At 43.2% G+C, this 20,807-nt stretch overlaps 1 protein-coding gene across 1 annotated transcript in view; it reads left to right on the top strand.

Moving 5' to 3' along the window:
• PRPS2 (phosphoribosyl pyrophosphate synthetase 2) overlaps positions 1 to 20,549 on the top strand; it is a 30,736-nt gene extending 10,187 nt beyond the window's left edge. Inside the window, exons 3-7 of the mRNA XM_044764430.2 lie at positions 4,609 to 4,707; positions 5,406 to 5,530; positions 14,785 to 14,958; positions 16,115 to 16,274; positions 17,997 to 20,549. Of these exons, the coding sequence (XP_044620365.1) occupies positions 4,609 to 4,707; positions 5,406 to 5,530; positions 14,785 to 14,958; positions 16,115 to 16,274; positions 17,997 to 18,089 (651 nt within the window). The 3' untranslated portion in view covers positions 18,090 to 20,549. The remainder of the gene's footprint in view (positions 1 to 4,608; positions 4,708 to 5,405; positions 5,531 to 14,784; positions 14,959 to 16,114; positions 16,275 to 17,996) is intronic.
• Positions 20,550 to 20,807: the final 258 nt, after the last annotated feature.

The following is a 20,807-nucleotide window of genomic DNA, read 5'->3' on the forward strand; positions in this document are numbered from 1 at the left end:
GCCACCCTTTGTGTAGGCCTGTAGCTTTGGGCCTGACCTCGGAGGTGGCCAAGACGTGTAGATTATCCGGGCCCTCTCGTTTCTCACACGTCTCTGTAGTGAGTGTGACTTGCAAGGAGAGAGTTTCATTTTTTCACCAAACTGGTCGAAAGGGAAATTCTTAATTTTGTCTATCATTTGAGGTATGCCTTTGTATTTTTAAAATTGCTGCTAATAATTTTTCTACCCATTTCTTTCCTTCGGGCAAATGGATTGGCTTTGTATCGGGGAAACTGTGTTGAAGTGAGGGTAATGAGGGGTTTGGTAAGCGCTTAAGAGAAATGGCCTGAGCCCATGAGCATCCTTCATTTACCAGGCAGGGTGAGCCATGAGGGGGCAGGGTGATGGGCAAAGATGCTTCCTTCCCCTTTTGCTTCCCTCAGGTAGGCTAAAGGCCACGTAGTGTTTGAATGGGATGAGAGGTCATAGCCACACTTGCTCTCTGGGCTCGGAAAGAAGATTCTCCTCCTTGGCCACAGGAGGAGCCCTGGGCACCCCCCTCCTCCCAACTTTCTCTTGTCCTTTTCCTTCCCATGGGACTATATTGCCTGTGACATCTAAGACACAGTGAAATTCCATGTCATTGATCTGCTTAGAGTTATCTGCAAAGAACCCCCAAAAAAGCTACAGCCTTTTAACTGTATTTAAAGCTTCTGTCATTATTTTTAATTTCACTGCTTTTTTTTTTTTTAAATTCTCCCCAAAGCCCCAGCATAGATGTATATCCTCGTTGTAAGTCCCTCTAGTTCTTCTATGTGGGATGCTGCCACCACATGGCTTGATGAGCAGTGTGTAGGTCCACATCCAGGATCTGAACTAATGAACCCCGGGCTGCCAAAGCAGAGCACGTGAACTTGACCGCTACACCACCAGGCCAGCCTCTCACTGCTTCTTTTTGAGCAAGGCCTGTACATCTGTAAAATTTAATTTTTGGTTTTATTTGTATGTGTAGGAAACCAGAGGATAAGTTCTGACAGCGAAGGAATGGTTTCATAATTTAAGACACATTAGCACAGTATAATACTAACATGGAAAAATGAGGATGATAGAGTATTCATTGTAAAAGGCATGGTGCAGAGTGGTCTGAGCTCCGGGGTTACAACTGTCGAATCAAGTGGATTCAGGTTTGAATTTCAGTGCCATTATTTACGCAGTTTATCCTTTGTAAAAATAGCCTAAACTCTGCACGTTCTTTAGTTTCCTCATCTGTAAATTAAGGATAGTATTTGCTACCATTTATAAAGTGCTTAGCATAGAATACACAAGTGGGCAGACTTTCCAAAAAGAGCCAAGTGTCAAATCTTTTAGGCTTTCTGGCCCACCGGGGTCCATCTTGCACTAGCTCAACTCCACCATTTTGGCATGAGAGCAGCCATATATAGCATGTAAATGAAGGCTGTGTTCTAATAAAAACGTATTTATGGACATTCAAATGTGAATTTCGCATACTTTTCAAATGTCACAAAATATTGTTCTTTTGATTGTTTTCAACTACTTAAAAATGTAAAAACCATGTCAGCTCACAGGTTGTACGAAAACAGACCACAGGCTGGGTTTGGCCCATGGGCTGCAGTCTGCTGACACCTACTATAATGGACACACAGTGATTGCTGGTTTCCTTCCCTGGTGAAAACAGTATGACGTGGGCAAGGCTGGAAATAATTACTTTGGAGGGGATAGAGGACTTGTAGCTTTTTTCAAAATCGTTTTCAAAGTTATGTTCTCTTTTTAGTGATAAAATTGTTACTTTTTGTTTCTTAACCAGAAAAATGGAGGACACTTGTCCTGACACAAATTTCTACAATCTTGTAAATGTTTAAAGCTTATCATATTTACGCTTTTAGCAGGGCGGCATCTGATGCATTGAATAAGATCTGGAATGATCGGAGAGTCTTTGTCATCATTGGAGTGGTGCACGAAATATTGGACCTTTCTCCGTTTCTCATTCATGGAGTCAAATGTTTTATTTTGGGTTACCGTATCTTGACTCCACCTTCGTTGAAATGCCATACTAATTTTTCTCTTAATTGGCTGTAAAGTCAGTTAACTGGTAAATCCTTTTTCCTGAAAGATGGAATTGGGTATTGATCCACATCATGAAACCGGTACAATAACCAAATTTGTAAACAAGAACTGAGAAAGGAAATCAGAAAATAAGAATTTAGAAGTTAGCCCTGTGGTTTGGATCTCAGAAGTAGGAAATGCTCGATGCCGCTGGGAGAGAAGAACGGAGGAATCTTTTTGCCGGTTATAAAATTATAGGAAGAGCCCCAAATTGATTAGTGTTGCGAGTCAGATTCTATTACAAAGAAGTCCCAGTGATCACTTTGTTCCCTTTAATTATCCTGGAACTGTCGTAGACTAAATAGTTCTCAAAATCAGTGAGGCTAATGACTAAGCCTTGGAAACTGGTGTTATAGAGATTCTGTTATTAAATATGTATTGAACTGTCATATGCAGGGTACAGAGCTGTGTGCTGTAGCTGATGTGAAACTCTCCAAAGCTGATTCTTGCCCTTGAGGGACGCATAGTCTAGCTGTGCACTATGACATCCGTACATATGATATCTTCTAATGTCAGTCTTTCAGCAGGCAGCATAAGGTGGTCCCAAATGGTGGGACCAAGCGCTTCCCCGATGCTGTGCCCCTTTAGAAGGGACAGATCATTTCTCTCTGGAGTTCTCGGAGTGCCTTAAAGTTTGGAGATTTGAACCAGATCTCGAGGATCAAATGCATTGACTCAGCAGAGATGGGGGTGGACTGGGGACAAGGCAGGTGTGTGGGTGTAGCTGGGGTAAGGCTTGAAGTGTTCTCCAGAGAAGGGAGAGCGGGCCTACAGACCCGAGGGAGGACCCTTGGAGCTGGGGCCTGGAGGAGGACCAGCTCTCGGTAGCTGGAGCCAGACTGGCCGGGGGGCTTTTTACCCCCAAGGCAACGTGGAACAGAACTGGGGAGTTAAAGGATGGATACATGAGTTAGAATATGTAGTTAGCTGAGAAGGTTGAAAATTTTTTTAAAAATTAGAAAAACATTTTCCCCTAATCTCACTTTCTAGAAACATCTACCATTAACATTTTGGTGTGTTTACTCTCATTCTTTGTGTGTTGAAAGAAATGTGTGTGTGTCTAAATATGTGCGTATGTATATTATTATAAAGTAATAGATTTCTTTTTTTAAAAAAGAATGGTGTATTAGAGAAAATACAAATAATTTGTTAATATTGTGATGTAATTCCTTCCTGTGTGTGTTTTTACATGAGTGTACTCTGTGTGTGTGTGTGTGTGTATTTAACAGGGATCATTTATTACTATTTTTTTTCCAAAGATTTTATTTTTTCCTTTTTCTCCCCAAAGCCCCCCAGTACATAGTTGTATATTCTTCGTTGTGGGTCCTTCTAGTTGTGGCATGTGGGACGCTGCCTCAGCGTGGTTTGATGAGCAGTGCCATGTCTGCGCCCAGGATTCAAACCAACGAAACACTGGGCTGGCTGCAGCGGAGCGCGCGAACTTAACCACTCGGCCACGGGGCCAGCCCCCATTTGTTAGTATTTTGAATGAAATCTTCTTTTAAGCTTGTATTTTCTTTTTTGTGGCTGGTGTATGGGAATACTGTTGTTTACAGCACAGTGTTGAACTCTTTTCCTAGGTCTAGTCATATGTCTGTATAGTCCCTTGGATTGTTTTGATGTGGACAGTTATTGTCCATAATTTCTGATGTGGAAGCTAAGGCTGTGGAGAACTTAGGTAACTTTAAAGGGAATACAGTATCAGTGTCACGATGCCTCCTTCTCTAAATATTAAATCGTCCGTCACCTTAAGCTGTTCTTCCTTTGATCTGGTTTTTGTTTAATTTGTGACAGCATTAGCTTCCAGCCGTAGCATGTAAACTCTTCTTTAAGAGCTGGCCTTGGCCTTCAGGGCTCGCAGGACGTGGCCCCGCCTCCCCTTCCCGCATTCCCTTCCTCTCTCCCCTGGACCACTGCCTGTAGCCGTGCTGGACTTTATTCAGTCCCTGCAGGTAACCTGTCAGCCTCAGTGATGTCACACATGCCACTCTTTCTGGAACACTGGTCTCCCTGCTTCTGCCAGCCTTGCCTTGAAAGCAGTTTCCTCCGAGGGGCCTCTGACAGCCGGCCTCTTTGAACTTGATACCCGTCGTGCTGTCGTTTCTCTCAGGACCTCTTATTCTACACACTTGTCACGATTTGAATTACACCAATTGTGATGTTACATGTCTATGTGTTTAATTGTTTCCTGGTTTGATATTTATTCTCTATGCCCAGTGTCAAGTATTTGCCTCACAACAGTATATGTAAATAGTAAATATTTGGTGAATAAAATGGAATGAATATCTTTTGTTGTTATAACGTGTAATTTTCTTCATTATTATGAATAATTAAACAAGTATTAACTAGTTTAATAATTTTAAATTATTGATGTTAATTTTATTAATGTGTAATAAATCATCTGTGGTTTATCTTTCTCCTGTAAGTCTTAGTGGGAGGCATCTAAATGTATGCATCTCGTCCCTTCCCTTTTCCTGTTGTAAGACCCGTGTCTGTCTCTTTTAGAGTCGTGCTCCGATTTCTGCGAAGCTTGTGGCCAACATGCTGTCGGTGGCTGGGGCGGATCACATCATCACCATGGACCTGCATGCCTCTCAGATCCAGGTTCCGGCATTTTCTTTCTCGCCCTTCGTTGTGATCAGGGGCTTCATGCGAGTGGTTAAATCCTAAGTCTCTGTTAAGTTAAATAATTCTCTTAGGAGGTCATGGTACTCGTGTTTGAGTGTGCGAAGGCGACTCTCAGATTTCTGTCTTTGCTGAACTTGGCAATAGAATTTAATGTTGAGATCGCCTGTCTCCACCACCACCTTACTTCCGGTCAGTTTTGGAGGAGTGAGAATGGCTTCTTGGTGGTAAACCCTATAATTTCATCTCACCTTCTGGAAAATAATTAGAATGGCAGGGGTTGTAATGTATGTTTTTTAACCTCTTCATAAGCTAGTTCCTTCATCTGTAAACCAGGCCAAGTTATACTGTCCTACTCTGTGCTATAGTGAAGGTGAGGTGTTTGGCTTATAAGAAGGTGCCTAAGAAACAACAGACTTCTTACCACTGCCCTGCAGAGCCATTCTCCTGTGCCTTAGAACATAGGGTCGTAAGACAGTAGAACGTGTCCCCAAAGATAACAGATTAGACTGAGCTGTGCTCCTGGAACGTATCTGGCTTTTGGTTTAATTCTGTTTAAATTCAGAAAACGGAGTCTGTTGAAGAGCTGACTTTTGAATAAAAAATTCAAATTTTACTTAATGAAAGAGAGTATCTTTTCAAAAACCCTGCAGTGTGACACTCACTTCTCCCCATAGGGATTCTTTGACATTCCCGTGGATAATTTGTACGCGGAGCCCGCAGTCCTGCAGTGGATCCGGGAGAACATCGCCCAGTGGAAGAACTGTATCATTGTTTCACCTGACGCAGGTGGAGCCAAAAGGTACTGCACAGGCCACGCAACGCCGATTTCTGCATTTGCCACTAGGTTTTTCGCCCTTCCTATGTACTAGATAAGGAAGCGTGTTTTAAATTGCTTAACACTTTATTTTGCAAATGACCAAGTACGTAGCCTACCAGCTTCACCTCCAGAGCAGAGAGCTGTCATCTTGTTAATATTTCATCATTTGTGAAAGAGAACACACACACACACACACACACACACACACACACATTTGTCTTCAGCAAAGAATGTGTTTTATTTGAGGTTTTTTTAAGTTATCTTTTTCTGATTATAAAAGTAATGAGCCTAATTGGAAAATTAGGCTTTTAATTAGCAACGCAGTTGACTAAGCTAGCCCTTCTTACTGTAAACACTTGGAAATAGTAGCCAAAATAGAACAGAATTTTTAAAAAGAAATCTGTGTCTGCAGAGCACCAAGAAAGAAAGGAAGCTTTCTAGGGCCAAGAAATAAAGAAGGGCTGAAAGGGGTGCTTGGGTGGCCTGGGGGCCAGGTGTCAGATCCAGGCAGGTGGGACTTGGGTGTTAACACCCACATAGGAGCCTCAAGAGAGAAGGGAGATGAAAGTTAGATCTCTCGCCTGCGGCCCAGGAGGAAAGCTAGTCTTTGCCTGGGCATTTGAATGGAGGAGAAAATAGCCACCCATGAGAAATCAAACTGAAAGTCTGCGCCACAGGCAGATGTGCAGTGTGATATGCACTGCCCCCGTGGTGTAGGAATCTCTACACTAAGGAAATTCACATTGAAATTGGTCCCAGGGGGCTGACCCCGTGGTGTAGTGGTTAAATTCACATGCTCCGCTTCGGCGGCCCAGGGTTCGCCGGTTTGGATCCTGGGTGCAGATACACACTACTTATCAAGCCATGCTGAGGCGGTGTCCCACATATAAAATAGAGGATGATGGGCACGGGATGTTAGCTCAGGGCCAATATTCCTCAGCAAGGAGAGGAGGATTGGTGGTGGCTGTTAGCTCAAGGCTAATCTTCCTCAAGAAAAAAATTGGTCCCAGGCTGTAAAGCCACTGCAGAGGGAGAATTTCACTGGCCTAGCTGCTCAGTAAGCACTCCCCACTGAAGACGACCTCGTGCCTGATGATCCAAGTTAGAGAACTGAGGGGGCCCAGCCCACCTGGAGCCAGCGCCTGTAGATAACAGGGCGGCGGGCAGCCAACACCATGGCGGGGTAGAAAATTGCTAGACTATAAAATGAGTAAGTTGGACAGAGACTGACATGGCACTAGAAGCATCAGAGTGCCGGCCCACTGACTGGTGTAAGAAAATGGTGCTGAGCAGCCGATCTGGAGGGCTCTGCAGAGACTCAGGGCGTGGAGGAGCAGTCAGTCCAGGGAGCTCAGGGTCGGGGGTGCCGGTGGTAGAATGCTGAGGTGACGCAGAGTGCTACACTGTGGCCTGAGATGTGATGGCTGAAAGTGACCTGGGAGAACCGTGCAGCTGCTAGCTGGGAAGGGAAAAGGATGGAATGGAGTGGCAATGCTCAGCTAGGGGCCTCCATCAGGAAGGGAGAGATAAAGGAGACCTCTGTCCACCAGTCCAGTGAGAAAGCAAGGAAGGAAGCTGGTAAATGTGCGCTAGTAAGTGTGCAGCGAGAGTGAGCAGTGAGCAGCAGGCTTTGGAATAGCTTTAAAATGCAAGTGTCCATCCCTCATTTGCCTCCCTCATCTACCAGTGGCCCAGCTAAGACCTAGAATCGAGCTTAAAAGTTTGGGAGTAGCCCAGAAAACGAAGATCCTGATTCTTAGAAGAGCTCTGTCATGTGCTAAACTGCTGTTGCGACAGCTTTGGTTCCCAGCACAGAAGAGGAGGAAGAACGGGGACAGCTGCAGATGGGCCTCTGACAGCAGCAGGTAGTGGCCGTTGATAGGAAGGAGACACGACGTATAAAAGACAGAAGCAGAAAGTTAACTTGCAAAGACCCCAGGCAGGCGGCCGACATGGTGGGGCACAGGGTGGGGAGCAGCCGTGTGTCCTAGCCCTCAGCCAGGCCTCCAGGGCGGAGCACACTCAGTGTGGTCTGCTTGAGAAGTCAGGGGAATGTGAGCAACATTTCGGAGTAATTTCTACTGGAAATGCTTGCAGTTTGCTTGGAAACTTAAGTCACAGAGTGGAATCTGCATTCAAATGTGGCAAACCACTGGCCTGCTCGAAGGTTAGAGGTGAACAAGGGGGACGCAAGCGTCAGATGTAACTTGTTTTTAGTAACAGCTTTATTGAGATATAATTCACATATCTACAGTTCACTCATTCAAAGTGCCCAGGTCAGTGGTTTTTAGTATATTCACAGATTTGTGCATCTATCACCACTGTCTAATTCCAGAACATTTCGTCAGTCCAGAAAGAAACCGCTACCCACTAGCAGGCACCCCCTGTTCCCTCTTCCTCCAGCCCCTGACCACCACTTAGCTACTTGCTGTCTATGGATTTGCCCCTCTGGGTGTTTTACATGTGGATGGATCATACGATATGTGGCTTTTGTGTCCGGCGTATTTCTTTTTTTAACCAGAAAAAATTACTTTGGTTAATAAGCCAAAAGAATAATAGATGCCACAAACTTGTGTGGCCTTTTCTTTTCCTATGCCGACCCTATTTTTTATATATAGTCCAAAAATATACATGCACTTAGCAAACTTCAAACGGGAATGTCCCCATTTCACACAAATAAAAGGCTGTACACACTTCATCATTGTGTGTTTTAAAAACTTGCAGGGTCTTAGCAGTGATTGCACAGCTCTGCAGGAGGTCTGCTCTCTTCTTTCTTCCAGCTGGGTCACACTCCATTGTTTGCATGTCAGGATGCCTTTAAGGGGTCCCCGTCCATCCCTTGTAGGCACTGTTGTTTGCACTGTTGACACAGTCCTGCAGCACACACTGGCTTTCCCATTTTGTGTACCTGTGGAAGTAGGATTTGTTCTAGAACTGCAGTCACCGAGTCAAAGGGCACAGGCCATTTTGGTTTTGATGGACAATGCCAAAATTTGGTCTTTCACAGAAGAGGGACCAGTTGATATCCCCAAGTATGGATGCCAGTGAGTTTCCACAAAGGCCCGCTCACACAGCGGATTACCAGGCTTTTTTCACTTCACAGATCAGATGAGTGATATACGCCATCTCTTCCTGTGGAGGCCGCTTGCTGTGGATAAGGTCAAGTGGCCCTTCTGTGTGTTTATTTTCTGTGAGGGTCTGTTGAGACCTCTTGCCTATTGTTCTATTGGCCCGAGGCCTTTTCCTCTGGATTGTTAGGAATGCTGCGCTGTGGGCAGGAGGTCACACCTCTGTTTCTTGTGTGTGTGTGTGTGTGTGTGTGTGTGTTGCAAATATTTCCCCAAGTTTTTCGTTTCTTCCCTTTTTGTATTTTTATTCTCTGCAGGACTTTTAAAACATACTTATGTAGTCATATTTATCTCTTTTTCACATTATGGCCTCTGGGTTTATGAAGGATTCACCCTTCTTGTAACATTTTTCTTCTCCTATGATTTCATATAGTTTAAGGATTGCCTTTTTTCATTTTAGTGTTCCAATTTTTCTTCCATGTGAAATTCATTTTAGAATAAAGAGTAAAATAAGAATCCAACTCTTTTTTTCCCTCCCAGCTATCTAGTTGTTCCAGGACTATTTTTTGAGCAATCCATCTTTTCCTATTGATTTGAAGCCCCAACTTTCATTGTATACCCCATCTACTTGCCAACCCCTGCTTAAAAAAAATGCACAATCAACTCACCAGAGTAAATGGCCGGGTTGAGATGCTGTTTTGTTCCGAGGCCCTTCAAAGCAGTCCCACTCCGCAATCCCCGCTCCCTCTGCCAGGAAAGTCAGGCTTTTTGGGGGTATACATTTCGGATTTTTTGCCACCTCCTTTCCTCTTTCCCAAAGTTTCTGCTACATGTCATTGTCATCCTCATATTCTACAGTAAGCTGTTTCCCAACTGACAGAACAGCCCAGCAAGTAACACATGATATGTGCAGTTGACATTATCTGTGGTTTCTTTGCTTGATGCAACGAGTCATATTTCACCAAAGAAAACAGATACCTATCTGACAAATTGGAACTGCTAGCCTTAGAAAAAGCTTTGAGGCTTGACTCGTTCTGGGTAAAACTTAATATCACCACAAGAGGTCGCTCTTGGGTAGTCTGAAGCTTGATTGGGTTGACAGCAAAGGAAAAATAAACCTTAGAAGAAAATACACCTAGCACTGTTGAGATAATCAATATTAACATAAAACTAGTATGAGAAGTTGGTGAAACTAAATAATTCAGATTTAACTTTTATTGTTTTCCTTTTGGAAAGAAAGTAAATGTGTCTAAGAAATGGAAATCGCAGTATACATTATTTTTGTTCTAGCCTTTTCTACCTAAGATTTCTATGTGATACTTTGTCTCAACATCATTTGTTACGAATATATATTAAATCTCATTTATATACCTGGAAAATAAGAGTTGTAGCCTATTGAGGAATAGGAATGTTCTGGCAACCTAGGGGGCTTTTTGCACGGATATTTTCCTTTATTTCCTGCTTCTGACATGACCATTTGGTACCTGAAGTGGCTGGGGCTCCCCATTCATGTCCCATGCCTGGCTCCCCCAAAACCACATAGCTCAGCTTCTTGCCCTCACAGGCCTCCGCCGCCCGCGCTGGGCTGTCTGTACCGGATCACCTGGCGGAAGCGTGAACACAGGTTATGCCTAAGCTTCAGAGGCAAGGAACTTCAGCCACAAATGGTGGTGTTTCCCAGCGTGGGGCTGCGGACTGGGTCCCTGCTGTGCTGAGATCTTCCTGGTCCTTACAAATAAACACAAAATTTAATGTGTATGCACATTGTATGCAAGCTATTCAAAGGATCTTTTCTTGGGAAAACCTGTCTGTGTTCTGAGAAACTGGCTTTCCTTAGTTGGAGTTTAAATGGCTTATCTTTTATGAAATTGGCCTATGGATAGTAGTATAGGCTTTGAGGTGATGATGGGGCAAAATTTTTGTCAGCATTCAAATTAACTTTTTTTCTCAATTAAATCCTAGAGTTAGGAAACCAGTGGTAAATGAAGAGCTTTAGAAACAAAGGGTATTGACTAGAGCAACGTGGGTTGGGTTCCAGGCAGAAGGATGATTTTTCTAAGGGTAGGAAGAACATGAGCCTCGTCATAGTAATGCTTCCCTTTGCTTCCAGGGACTTCGGAGATCAGAATTGACGTCTTACTGTCTTATGTAATCCAACAGTCTTTGTCTTTAACTGGGAAGTTTGACCCCTCTTCCGTTATGATTACTGACGTATTTGGATTCATGACCACCATCTTTTGTGCTTTAAAGCTGTTGTCCAGTGTAGTTTTTTCTTCTCTAAAAATTAGATACTGTTATTATTATTATTATACAATCAAGATAGTTTTAGATTTGTCCACATATTGACCAGTATTTTTGCTCCACACCCCCGCACTCCCCCGCCAGTTAGATCTCAGTGTTTCTCTTATCATTTCCCTTTTGCTTCCATTGCCCTCTTTAGAATTTTCCCTAACTGGTTGTATGTTGGAAGTGAATTCTCAGGTTGTATAATTTAGTGGAAAATATCTTTATTTTGCCCTTGTTCTTGAAAGACGGCTTTGCTGGATAGAGACTCCTAGGCTGACAGTTATTTCCTCTCGTCACGTGGAAGATACTGCTTCCCCAACTTCTGGTTCCGTGGTTGGCTTTGAGAGTTTGGCCATCGGTTTGATTGCTGCTCCTTTCTAGGTGACCTGTCTTCGTCCTTTGCCTCTTTTAAGGTTTCCGCATCGTCTCTGGTTTTGTTACAGCTTGGGGATTCATTTGCTGGGCTCATTGGGTCAGAGGATTGGTGTCTTCCAATAGTCCTGGAAAATTCTCAGTCATTGTTCTTTAAATGTTGCCTCTTTCTTGTTCTTTTATCTCTTGCTAAACCTCCAGTTTTTCCTGTCACCTTCTCACTCTGTTCTTCCTGTCCCTTAGCTGCTTTTTCATATTTTCTCTCTTTTGTCTCTTGGGCTGCTTTCTAGACAGTGTCTTCATCTCTGCTAATTTACTCATCCTCTCTTCAGGTGTATTTAAGCTCTTTACTTACCAAGTTTTTAATTTCAGATATAATATTTTTTCATTTCTGGAAATTGTCTTCTTTCTCAAGTCATGATTGCTCATTCTTTGTATAGTCCTTTCATCCTTATCCAAGCTTCTATTTTCTTTCTCTCAAACATAGAAAGCAATCATTTCTTGTTCTTTCTTGGCTAATTCCAGTGTCTGATGTTTTGCTGTTGTGACTGTCCCCAGTTGTTTCTGGTGGCCCTCACTGTGCGGGCCTTGCTTCCTTGGATGTTTTGTGACTCTCCTGTGAATCCTTCATCTTCCTTGGAATTTTATCATCATAATCCTTCAGAGAGGATTTGCACTTGTTGCCAAACCCCTGGGGTACTACCCCAAAGTGTCACTTAGGATTGAATTCTCCACTTGGGAGTTTTTGTCATACATGTCATAGGAGTTTGGACGAACAACCCTCAGGAGAGCTGACTTGTGGTTTGGAACTCTCTCGAGAGAGAGAACTCACCCCCTCCGCTTAGCGTGGAGTGTGAGACAGACAAGTGTCCTCGCTGTCCCCACCTGGGCAGCAGGTTTATTTTTCCCTCATTATTCTGAAGGGATAAACTTTGGCCGGTGTCCCCTTGGTACGCAGGGTCTCCTGTTAGACTCCAGCTCAGCTGAGCCCTAGGCACCCCCTCCCCCCATGGCTTCGCCATCGAAACAGAAGCTCAGGATCATTCAGGGTTCCTTAGTGCCCTCAGGGCAGGAACTTAGCTGCGTGCTAGCTCTTTGGGATAACCTACCTTTATATTCTCTGCCTCCGAAGATTCCTGCTACCATTCCAGCTCAGTGATGCCCTTAGAAAGAGCCTTCCCTTTGTAATCTAGCCTCGTAGTTGTTTCCCTCGGGAAGGGTAACCAGGGGGCCTAGGCAGCCACACTGCCAAAATGCAACTCTAAAACGTCATCTGGGAATGGCAGTATTTCTACGTGGAATGAAGGCAGCCTTGCTTTAGGTCTCATTTTCACTTATGTCCCTTGCTTGAGGTACCGAATGTCCCTGCTAACTTCAATGTAGAAAAAACATTAACGTGTGAAAAAAGTGGTTGTATTCTTTGATCAGATTGAAGAGGGTAGTTGGAAGCTGGGAAAATACTGGTCAAATAAGTAACACACAGTTACCATATGACCTGGGAGCTCTAGCAATTCTGCCTGTGGCTGTATACCCAAAGGACTTGAAAGCAGGGCCTCAAACAGACACTTGTGTGCCAGTGTTCATAGCAGCACTAATCAAAATAGCCAAGAGGTGGAAATAACCCAAGTGTCCGTCAGTGGATGAATGGATAAACAAAATGTGCTATATCCTTAACTGTGGAATATTATTCATCCATAAAAAGGAATAGAATACTGATAGATGCTACAACATGGATGAACCATGTAAACATCATGCCAATTGAAAAATACCAGATACAAAAGGCCACATATTGTATGATTCCATTTATATGAAAAGTCCAGAATAGGTAAATCCATAGAGACAAAGTGAGTGGATTCATGGTTGCTGGGGCCTGGGGATTGGGGGAAATGGTGAGTGACTGTTTAATGGGTACAAGGCTTCCTTTTGGGGTGATGGAAATTAGAGGTGGTGCTTGCACAATGTGATGAATACTTAATACCACTGAATGGTACACTTACAGTGGTTAAAATGATATATGCTATTATATATCTATTTTATCACAATTGAAAAAAAAACAACTGGTCCTTGAACATTCTCAGAAACAGGCAAGGGTGACCGTGACCTGGGGTACTTAGTCCCTTCACGCTGCCCTCTTGGCCCAGAAAGTATGTTCCTCCTAGAGACTTGCCTGCTCTCTCCTTGACCAGAACTCCCATGGAGCCCCATTCCTGGTCGCCATCTAAGGATGGTGCAGTGAATGGGACCAGGACTTTAAAAGCGTATGGAGGGGGCCAGCCCCGTAGCCAAGTGGTTGAGTTCGTGCGCTCTGCTTTGGTGCACCAAGATTTTGCTGGTTCGGATCCTGGGCGTGGACATGGCACCGCTCATCAAGCCATGCTGAGGCGGCCTCCCACATGCCACAACTAGAAGGACCACAACTGAAATATACAACTATGTACTGGGGGGCTTTGGGGAGAAGAAGGAGGGAACAAAAAAGCGTATGGAGGTTGTACCTTCCACTGGGGTGTGAGTGTGTGTGTATCAGTTCCTCAATAAATATTTTTTTAGCTGAATTGCATAACAACTGACTGTTGTTTTAGAAACTGAAATAGGAAAATCTTGCTTCATGTCACATTATGTCCATGGTGTTATCTTGTGGTAAGTTTCATCATTTAAGTCCATTCTTCATGGGAAGAGTCCAAAATGCCCCCGACTTAGCGACAAGCCTGGCCTGCCATCTTCTCGTCCTGTTACCAGCTCAGCCCTTTCTGAGCACGTGCCACAGATGAGCAGAGGCCTGGAGTTGGGAGCAGTCTCCTGAGGGCTCGAGTGCAGTAAAGTCCATTTTCATAAGCCCACAGATTACATAGATGCGTTAACCAGGACTTTTGTCCCCACTGGCGGCTCCACAGACTGAGCAAATGGCAGTTTCTAAATAACTTGCTTTAAGTTGCATCCATGATTTTTAAAAAGTGCCCGTAAACTCTAATGAATATCAGTTTCTTTTTTTTTTTTAAAGATTGGCACCTGAGCTAACATCTGTTGCCAGTCTTTTTTTTTTGTTCTTCTCCCAAAGCCCCCCAGTACATAGTTGTATATTCTAGTTGTGAGTGCCTCTGGTTGTGCTGTGTGGGACACCGCCTCAGCATGGCCTGATGAGTGGTGCCATGTCTGCACCTAGGATCTGAACTGGCGAAATCCTGGGCCAACGAAGCGGAGTGCGCGAACTTAACTACTCAGCCATGGGGCCGGCCCCCTGAATATCAGTTTCTTATCCAGTTTTTTCATCCAGTGGTCAAGGTGCCCCGACATGTTTCACCAGCTGCCACGGGGCAAGGCTACATCAGTGGCACATTTCTCCCCGTGGGTTGCTGAATGCATATCCCAGAGCAGGCCTGGCTTTACAAGTGAGACCTGATTCTCTCATTATCTTGAGTGTGGTTGGTTAGCACGTTCCTAAAATACAACTTGAAAGAACACGATTTTCTTGTATTGACCATATTCAACATGTCCGTTTGTGTCTTTGTTCAGGGTCACATCAATTGCGGACAGGTTGAATGTGGACTTTGCCTTGATTCACAAAGAGAGAAAGAAGGCGAATGAAGTGGACCGGATGGTTCTGGTGGGCGATGTGAAGGACCGCGTGGCTATCCTTGTGGACGACATGGCCGACACATGTGGCACGATCTGCCACGCTGCAGACAAGTATGAGGGATGGTTTGGGAAAGTGTTAGGACATCTGATTAAGAAAGGAAAAATGTCAGCTTTTAAAAACTGTGCCTGTTTTTCCTAATTATTACTGGTTGCTAGGCAGTGGCATCACACCAAAGGGAATTCTGAGCCCATTTGTTTTTTTGGTAGAAAAAAACCCACAGGCCTTTATGGCCTGGTTTTCATTTTCAGGGTTGAGCTTTCAGTATGTTTTAAAAAGGGTCAGAGGGGCCAGCCTGGTGGTGTAGTGGTTAAATTCGCGTGCACCACTTCGGCGGCCCAGGATACACAGGTTCAGATCCCGGGTGCGGACCTAGCACCACTTGACAAGCCATGTGGTGGTGGCACCCACATAAAATACAGGAAGATAGGCATAGATGTTAGCTCAGCAACAGTCTTCCTCAAGGAAAAAGAGGAAGATTGGCAACAGATGTCAGCTCAGGGCCAGTCTTCCTCACCAAGTAAAAGAGTCAGAGAATGTGCTTCCCCTAAAACCAAGCAGAAGGAAAGAGACAGTCTCACGGGCTCTTGCTTCCTTCTGTTTGACCTTCACTCCAGCCTTTGGCTTCTGGAGGATTTAGAGCTGGGCTGTCTAGAGTGGGAGCCACCACCCAGCCACGCATGGCTGTGGAGCATTCCGAATGTGGTCAGTCTGACTTAAGATGCACTGAGAGTGTCGAGTACACACCAAGTTTCAAAGACAGTACGAAACGAAGACTATCTCATTAATGATACTTTATATTGATTATATGTCAAAATGGTGCTATCTGGCTTTATTGGTTTAAATCAGCCGTTCTCACCCAAGGGCAATCTTGTTCCCTGGAGGACATTCGACCGTGTCCGGAGACGATTTGGGTTGTCACAACTGAGGGGAGGTGGGTGTTGTTAGTGGGTAGAGACCAAGGATGCTGCACAGCAAAGCATTATCCAGGCCCAACGCCACGGTCGATAATCCCAGATTTAAGGGGTCACAAAGTGTTTTGCCAGCATGTACCTTATAAGATCCTGTTTGGGGCTAATAAATGTAAGTGAGATTGGTTTCATGTTTTCCTTTATGGAACACACTCTTTGCTTTTAAATTCACGCTAAGGGGAGAATGTTTCAAGAATATTTGTATGTACACTTAAGTTTTTTGTCTTCTATTTTACAGGCTACTGTCAGCTGGAGCCACCAAAGTTTATGCTATCCTTACCCATGGAATCTTCTCCGGGCCTGCCATTTCCAGAATAAATAATGCTGCCTTTGAGGCTGTTGTTGTCACCAACACGATTCCTCAGGAGGACAAGATGAGACACTGCTCCAAGATTCAGGTACTGTCTACGCTGCAGGCAGAACCAGGCAGCGAGGCCTCTGCCTCAGATCCTGGAAAATAGCATTGCGTCTTCTGCCTGTGACTGCTTGCTAAGCAGATGTTGGCAGAGGTTGCAGCTTCTCGTAACAGTGAGGGTGTGGTTCACGTCAGATCTCCGAGAAAGGCGGGGGCTGGCAGAGGTCAAAGTTAGAAATAGTAAGTGAATGAAACCACAAGAGAAAAACAGTAAGAAACAGGCTCTGCTAAAGCTAAACAGAATTACCATGTGACCCAGCAAGTCCACTTGAGGTATAGGCCAGAATTTGAAAACAGATGTTCAAACAAAAGCTTGTGCGCGAATGTTCATAGCAGCCATAGTCATTGTAGCGGAAAGGTAGAAACAACCCAGTGTCCCTGAGCAGATGAATGAAGAAGTAAAGCATGGTGTGTTCATAGGACAGAACAGTATCCGCCGTTCAAAGGAAGGAAAGTCTGACTCATGACAACGTGGGTGAACCTTGAAAACTACACTAAAGGAAAGAAGACAGACGCGAAGGGACAAATACTGCCTGGTTCCTCTTATCTGAGGGACCTGGAGTAATCAAATTCATAGAGCCAGAAAGTAGACTAGCGGGGACCGGGGCTGGGGAGTTAGTGTTGAATGGGGACAGTTTCTGTTTGGTATGATTAAAAAGTTTTCAAAACAGATAGTAGTGATGGTTACACAACATTGGGAACGTAATTAATGCCACTGAATTGTATACTTAAAAATCGTTAAAATGGCAAATTTTGTTACATATATTTTATCACAATTTAAAAATATGAGGGAGAAAAAAGCAGCAGGCTGTGTGGAGGATCTTCAGAGCTTTACTCCATCCTGCCCCTCCTGACTTGGGAGGCCACCAGAGCGTGGGGATGATTACTTTACACCAGCCTGCCTGAAATAAGTTGAAAGGGTTCGAATACCCGTTTTGCCTCTGTGTCACAGTGAACCTTGGCAAGTTACTTCATCGCTAGAAGCCTCCATTCCCATCATTAGAACGTGCAGATGGGTCAGAGTGATCCACTTCACGGTTTCTAATCCATCAGAGAGCACCGCAGTTCATTTGGCAGAAGGAGATAGCATTTGAACTTGGTCAAAATAGCTCTACCTTAGATTTTCGTGCATGATTAGCAGTAGTTGAGCCTCAGCCAATCCGGCCCACCATCTTTTTTTGTAAATAAAGTTTTATTGGAATACAGCCGTGCCCATTCATTCATGTATTGTCTATGGCTGTTCTCATGCTATGACTGAGTTGAGTCTGGCCTACAAAGCTGAAAATATTTACTATCGGGCCCTTTAAAGAAAAAGTAGTTTGCTGGCCCCTGAGTTAGATGATCACAGCTGTGCCCTTAAACGACACAGTCACTGCATTTTCGGAAAAGCAAGAGAGAGAGAAACCTCCCATATGATGATTGAGTAAAATTAATTTTAAAGTAGCAAATGCCCCAAGGAAAGGATGTCTGTGGTTGACGGCAGCCCTGAAAAGCTTTTGAGTATCTGCACTGAAAATCTTGCTTCCAGGGTCCATATGAGTTCATAATTTGAACTGTCTGTCCTCGCCAAAGAAATGGGCAGGGAGGTTTCGATAGTAGCGCATCTCATGTGCTGGCAAAATCGTTTCTAGACTTTCTGGCCTTTATGTTTTCAATTAAACATGACTGAGATGTCCCACTTCCCTGTTTTTCTGTTGGCATTTAGGTGATTGACATTTCGATGATCTTGGCCGAGGCGATCCGAAGGACACACAATGGTGAATCTGTGTCTTACCTGTTCAGCCACGTCCCGCTGTAAATGCAGGCGTGAAGTGTGCATCAAGCCTGCGCTGGCTTCTGTTTCTCTGATTTGTTAGCTTTAGGGCTCAGCAATTATAGGGTAATGCAAAAGCATCAGATCTTTGTATACTCCAAGATCTCTTGTTCCCCCTTCTAAAGCTCAAGACCATTTATTTCCAGTTTTGGGGGGAGAGAGGTGGTTATTTGATCTTTAAGTGAACTGTCTTAAATGAGAACTGTTTTTGTCATCTTGACGTGTTCTGATAGGTGACCTTTTTCTTTGTTTTGTCAGTACTTTGAGGCCACAACTTTCAAGTGTGTAATTCCATTGTGGAAGTTCGTATTTTATATTTTTCCAGTTGCCAAAAGTGACTTTAGATTAAAGCCTTCTGTGTAAATATATAATGATAATGCCTATGGACATTTGGGTAAAACCCTGTATAGAATTAGCCTTTCACTTCTGAGTGAACCTTAGAAAATTTATAATACCCCGAATTTTGAATATTTTTTTTTCTAGTAACCAGGTTTCAAATAAACCGTTTTGATTATTGTGCTTAATTTGACCAAATTTTATGTAGCTTAAGATAGCCACTGACATTTATTTTTTGGTAAATATTAGACATCTCAGAGGCAATGTAGTTCAGTATTTTTTTATTTTTGGGCCACTTCTGAAAAACATGTTAACTCTCACTTACCTGAAATGTCATATCCTAAAATTCCAAAATTATGTTCAACAGATCTGATCTAGAAACTCACCGTCACATCCCTGTTCCCCTCTGCCCATCCAGGAGGCACAGTTCTTTGAGCCTCACGTCCTGCCATCCTGTTCTTTTACACCCTGTTTTTAGCTCTAGATTTTACTTGGCCTTTCTCCCGATAATTTCATGTTGTGGATTTCCACCAAAACAAAGACCCCCCCCCCCCACAAGTCCCCTCAAATTTACTGGTCTAGTTATTATTTTGCTTTTGACGCAATAAAAAGGTAAGTTTTTTTGAGTGCTGCCAAGTGCAAATTTAAACATTATTTCTGTAGTTTTGATTTCACGTTCTTTTGCCTTTTGTTATTAGAAGTAGTAAGTCTCCTGGGCAACTGATTATTTTAACTAAAGCTGTTACATGAAAACGGGGTAAGAAAGGCCCACAACAAAAGTCCAGATAAGCAAACGTCAGTTGCTCCATTGGGATAGTGCTCAAATGGTGGCCCAAGAGTGGTCGTGGAGGGTGATTGCTTTATCCCTAAGATGGCCTTGACGACATCCTCCTAAGTGAGGCAGAAGGCAAGGACTGACTTGGTGAATTTTATTATATGCACCTTGGTGGGTAACCAACTGAATTCTTAGCCCCAGAAGAAGAGAATTTACCTACATAGGCAAAGCCTAGGAATAATAAACAACCACCTCCCTTCTGCTAGATCTTAAAACTTGAAGAGAATGCAGTCTCTGATCTAAATTCTGCGGGTGGAAAAATCCAATCTATTTAATCCATTAACAAACTTGAACAGCAATCTTTAAAGTTTCAAACTTCATTACAGCAGAGGTTGAATCGAAGTTAGAAAGTATCATTTTAGCCATTGTAGAAACTAGCATTTTGTTGTACCTTAAAATGGTTTTTGAGAAAAAATGATACTGTAGCCTGGTAAAGTCAGCTATGCAATACAGATTGACTATGTCTAGAGTTGGCTTGATATATGTAAAGAACCTATTTAGATGCTATATAATTTTTAGTTTTGATAAATGAGTGATATCTATATTTCTTGGAATTTCTATGCATAGAGAAATGAAACTGTAGTTATGAACATGCATAGGTTGACCGCTTGGCATACAAGTGTAGACATGTTGATAGGACTAAAACCATTTGATTTCAAGGTAGTCATTTCATTTGAGATTTAGAGTCTAAGATATAGAGGTAGTTTTAAAATAATGATCTTCAGATAAACATCTGTATTGTCCTTCTCTGAGTTAAGAACTGATTGTTTCTATCATTATTTAGCCCCACTTTTGTTTTTTAAAGTACTTCTAATACTTTTATCAACTGATTAGACTTAGCCGTACAAGTAGCAGTGTCGACCTTAACTCTTCGAAGGTTTCAGTTCAACAAAGATGATGAAGATGGGCTTGAACGCAGTTGAATCCTAGAACCTATGTATCCCTCCCTGCTTGTCTGGAAACAAATTTAAGTGAAACCACCAAATATATTGGTCTTGTCCAACTCTGCTGAATGAGGGTACTCGGTGTCTATCTAGCCAAAAGCGAGAGCCAGAGAAATATGAATATACCAAAGTTGCTCAGCCTCCAACTTAAATTATATTAACTAACTTATAGATATTCATATTATAACTTTCCTTTGTTAGACATGATGTCAGCTAGATTCAAGAATGTAACATTTGCAGTGCTTGTATTGGTTTAGAATATAGGATTTTAAGATCTTGGAACACTGTACTAAAACTATTTCAATAAAATCGTGCTACTTACTTCTTTCATAGTTTGTATCATCATTTGTGGAATAATATGCTTGGATGGAATGATGTATTTTGCTGGGGGACCTGAAAATATTTGCTACTTCACAATTACAGCCCAACATATGAAATTACAGAGAAGCCAGAAGTTAATTGAAGTCAGCTCTTCTCCATTTTGAAGGTGTTTCTATTTGAAGGACTGATTAGCAGTCTCCTTGCCCCAGAGTGTAAGAGCTGTGCCACATAAGCCATCTAAGTTGATGATTGTAGATGTTTTCTGTA

This window comes from Equus asinus, chromosome X (assembly GCF_041296235.1).
Source record: "Equus asinus isolate D_3611 breed Donkey chromosome X, EquAss-T2T_v2, whole genome shotgun sequence".
Lineage (NCBI taxonomy): Eukaryota > Metazoa > Chordata > Mammalia > Perissodactyla > Equidae > Equus > Equus asinus.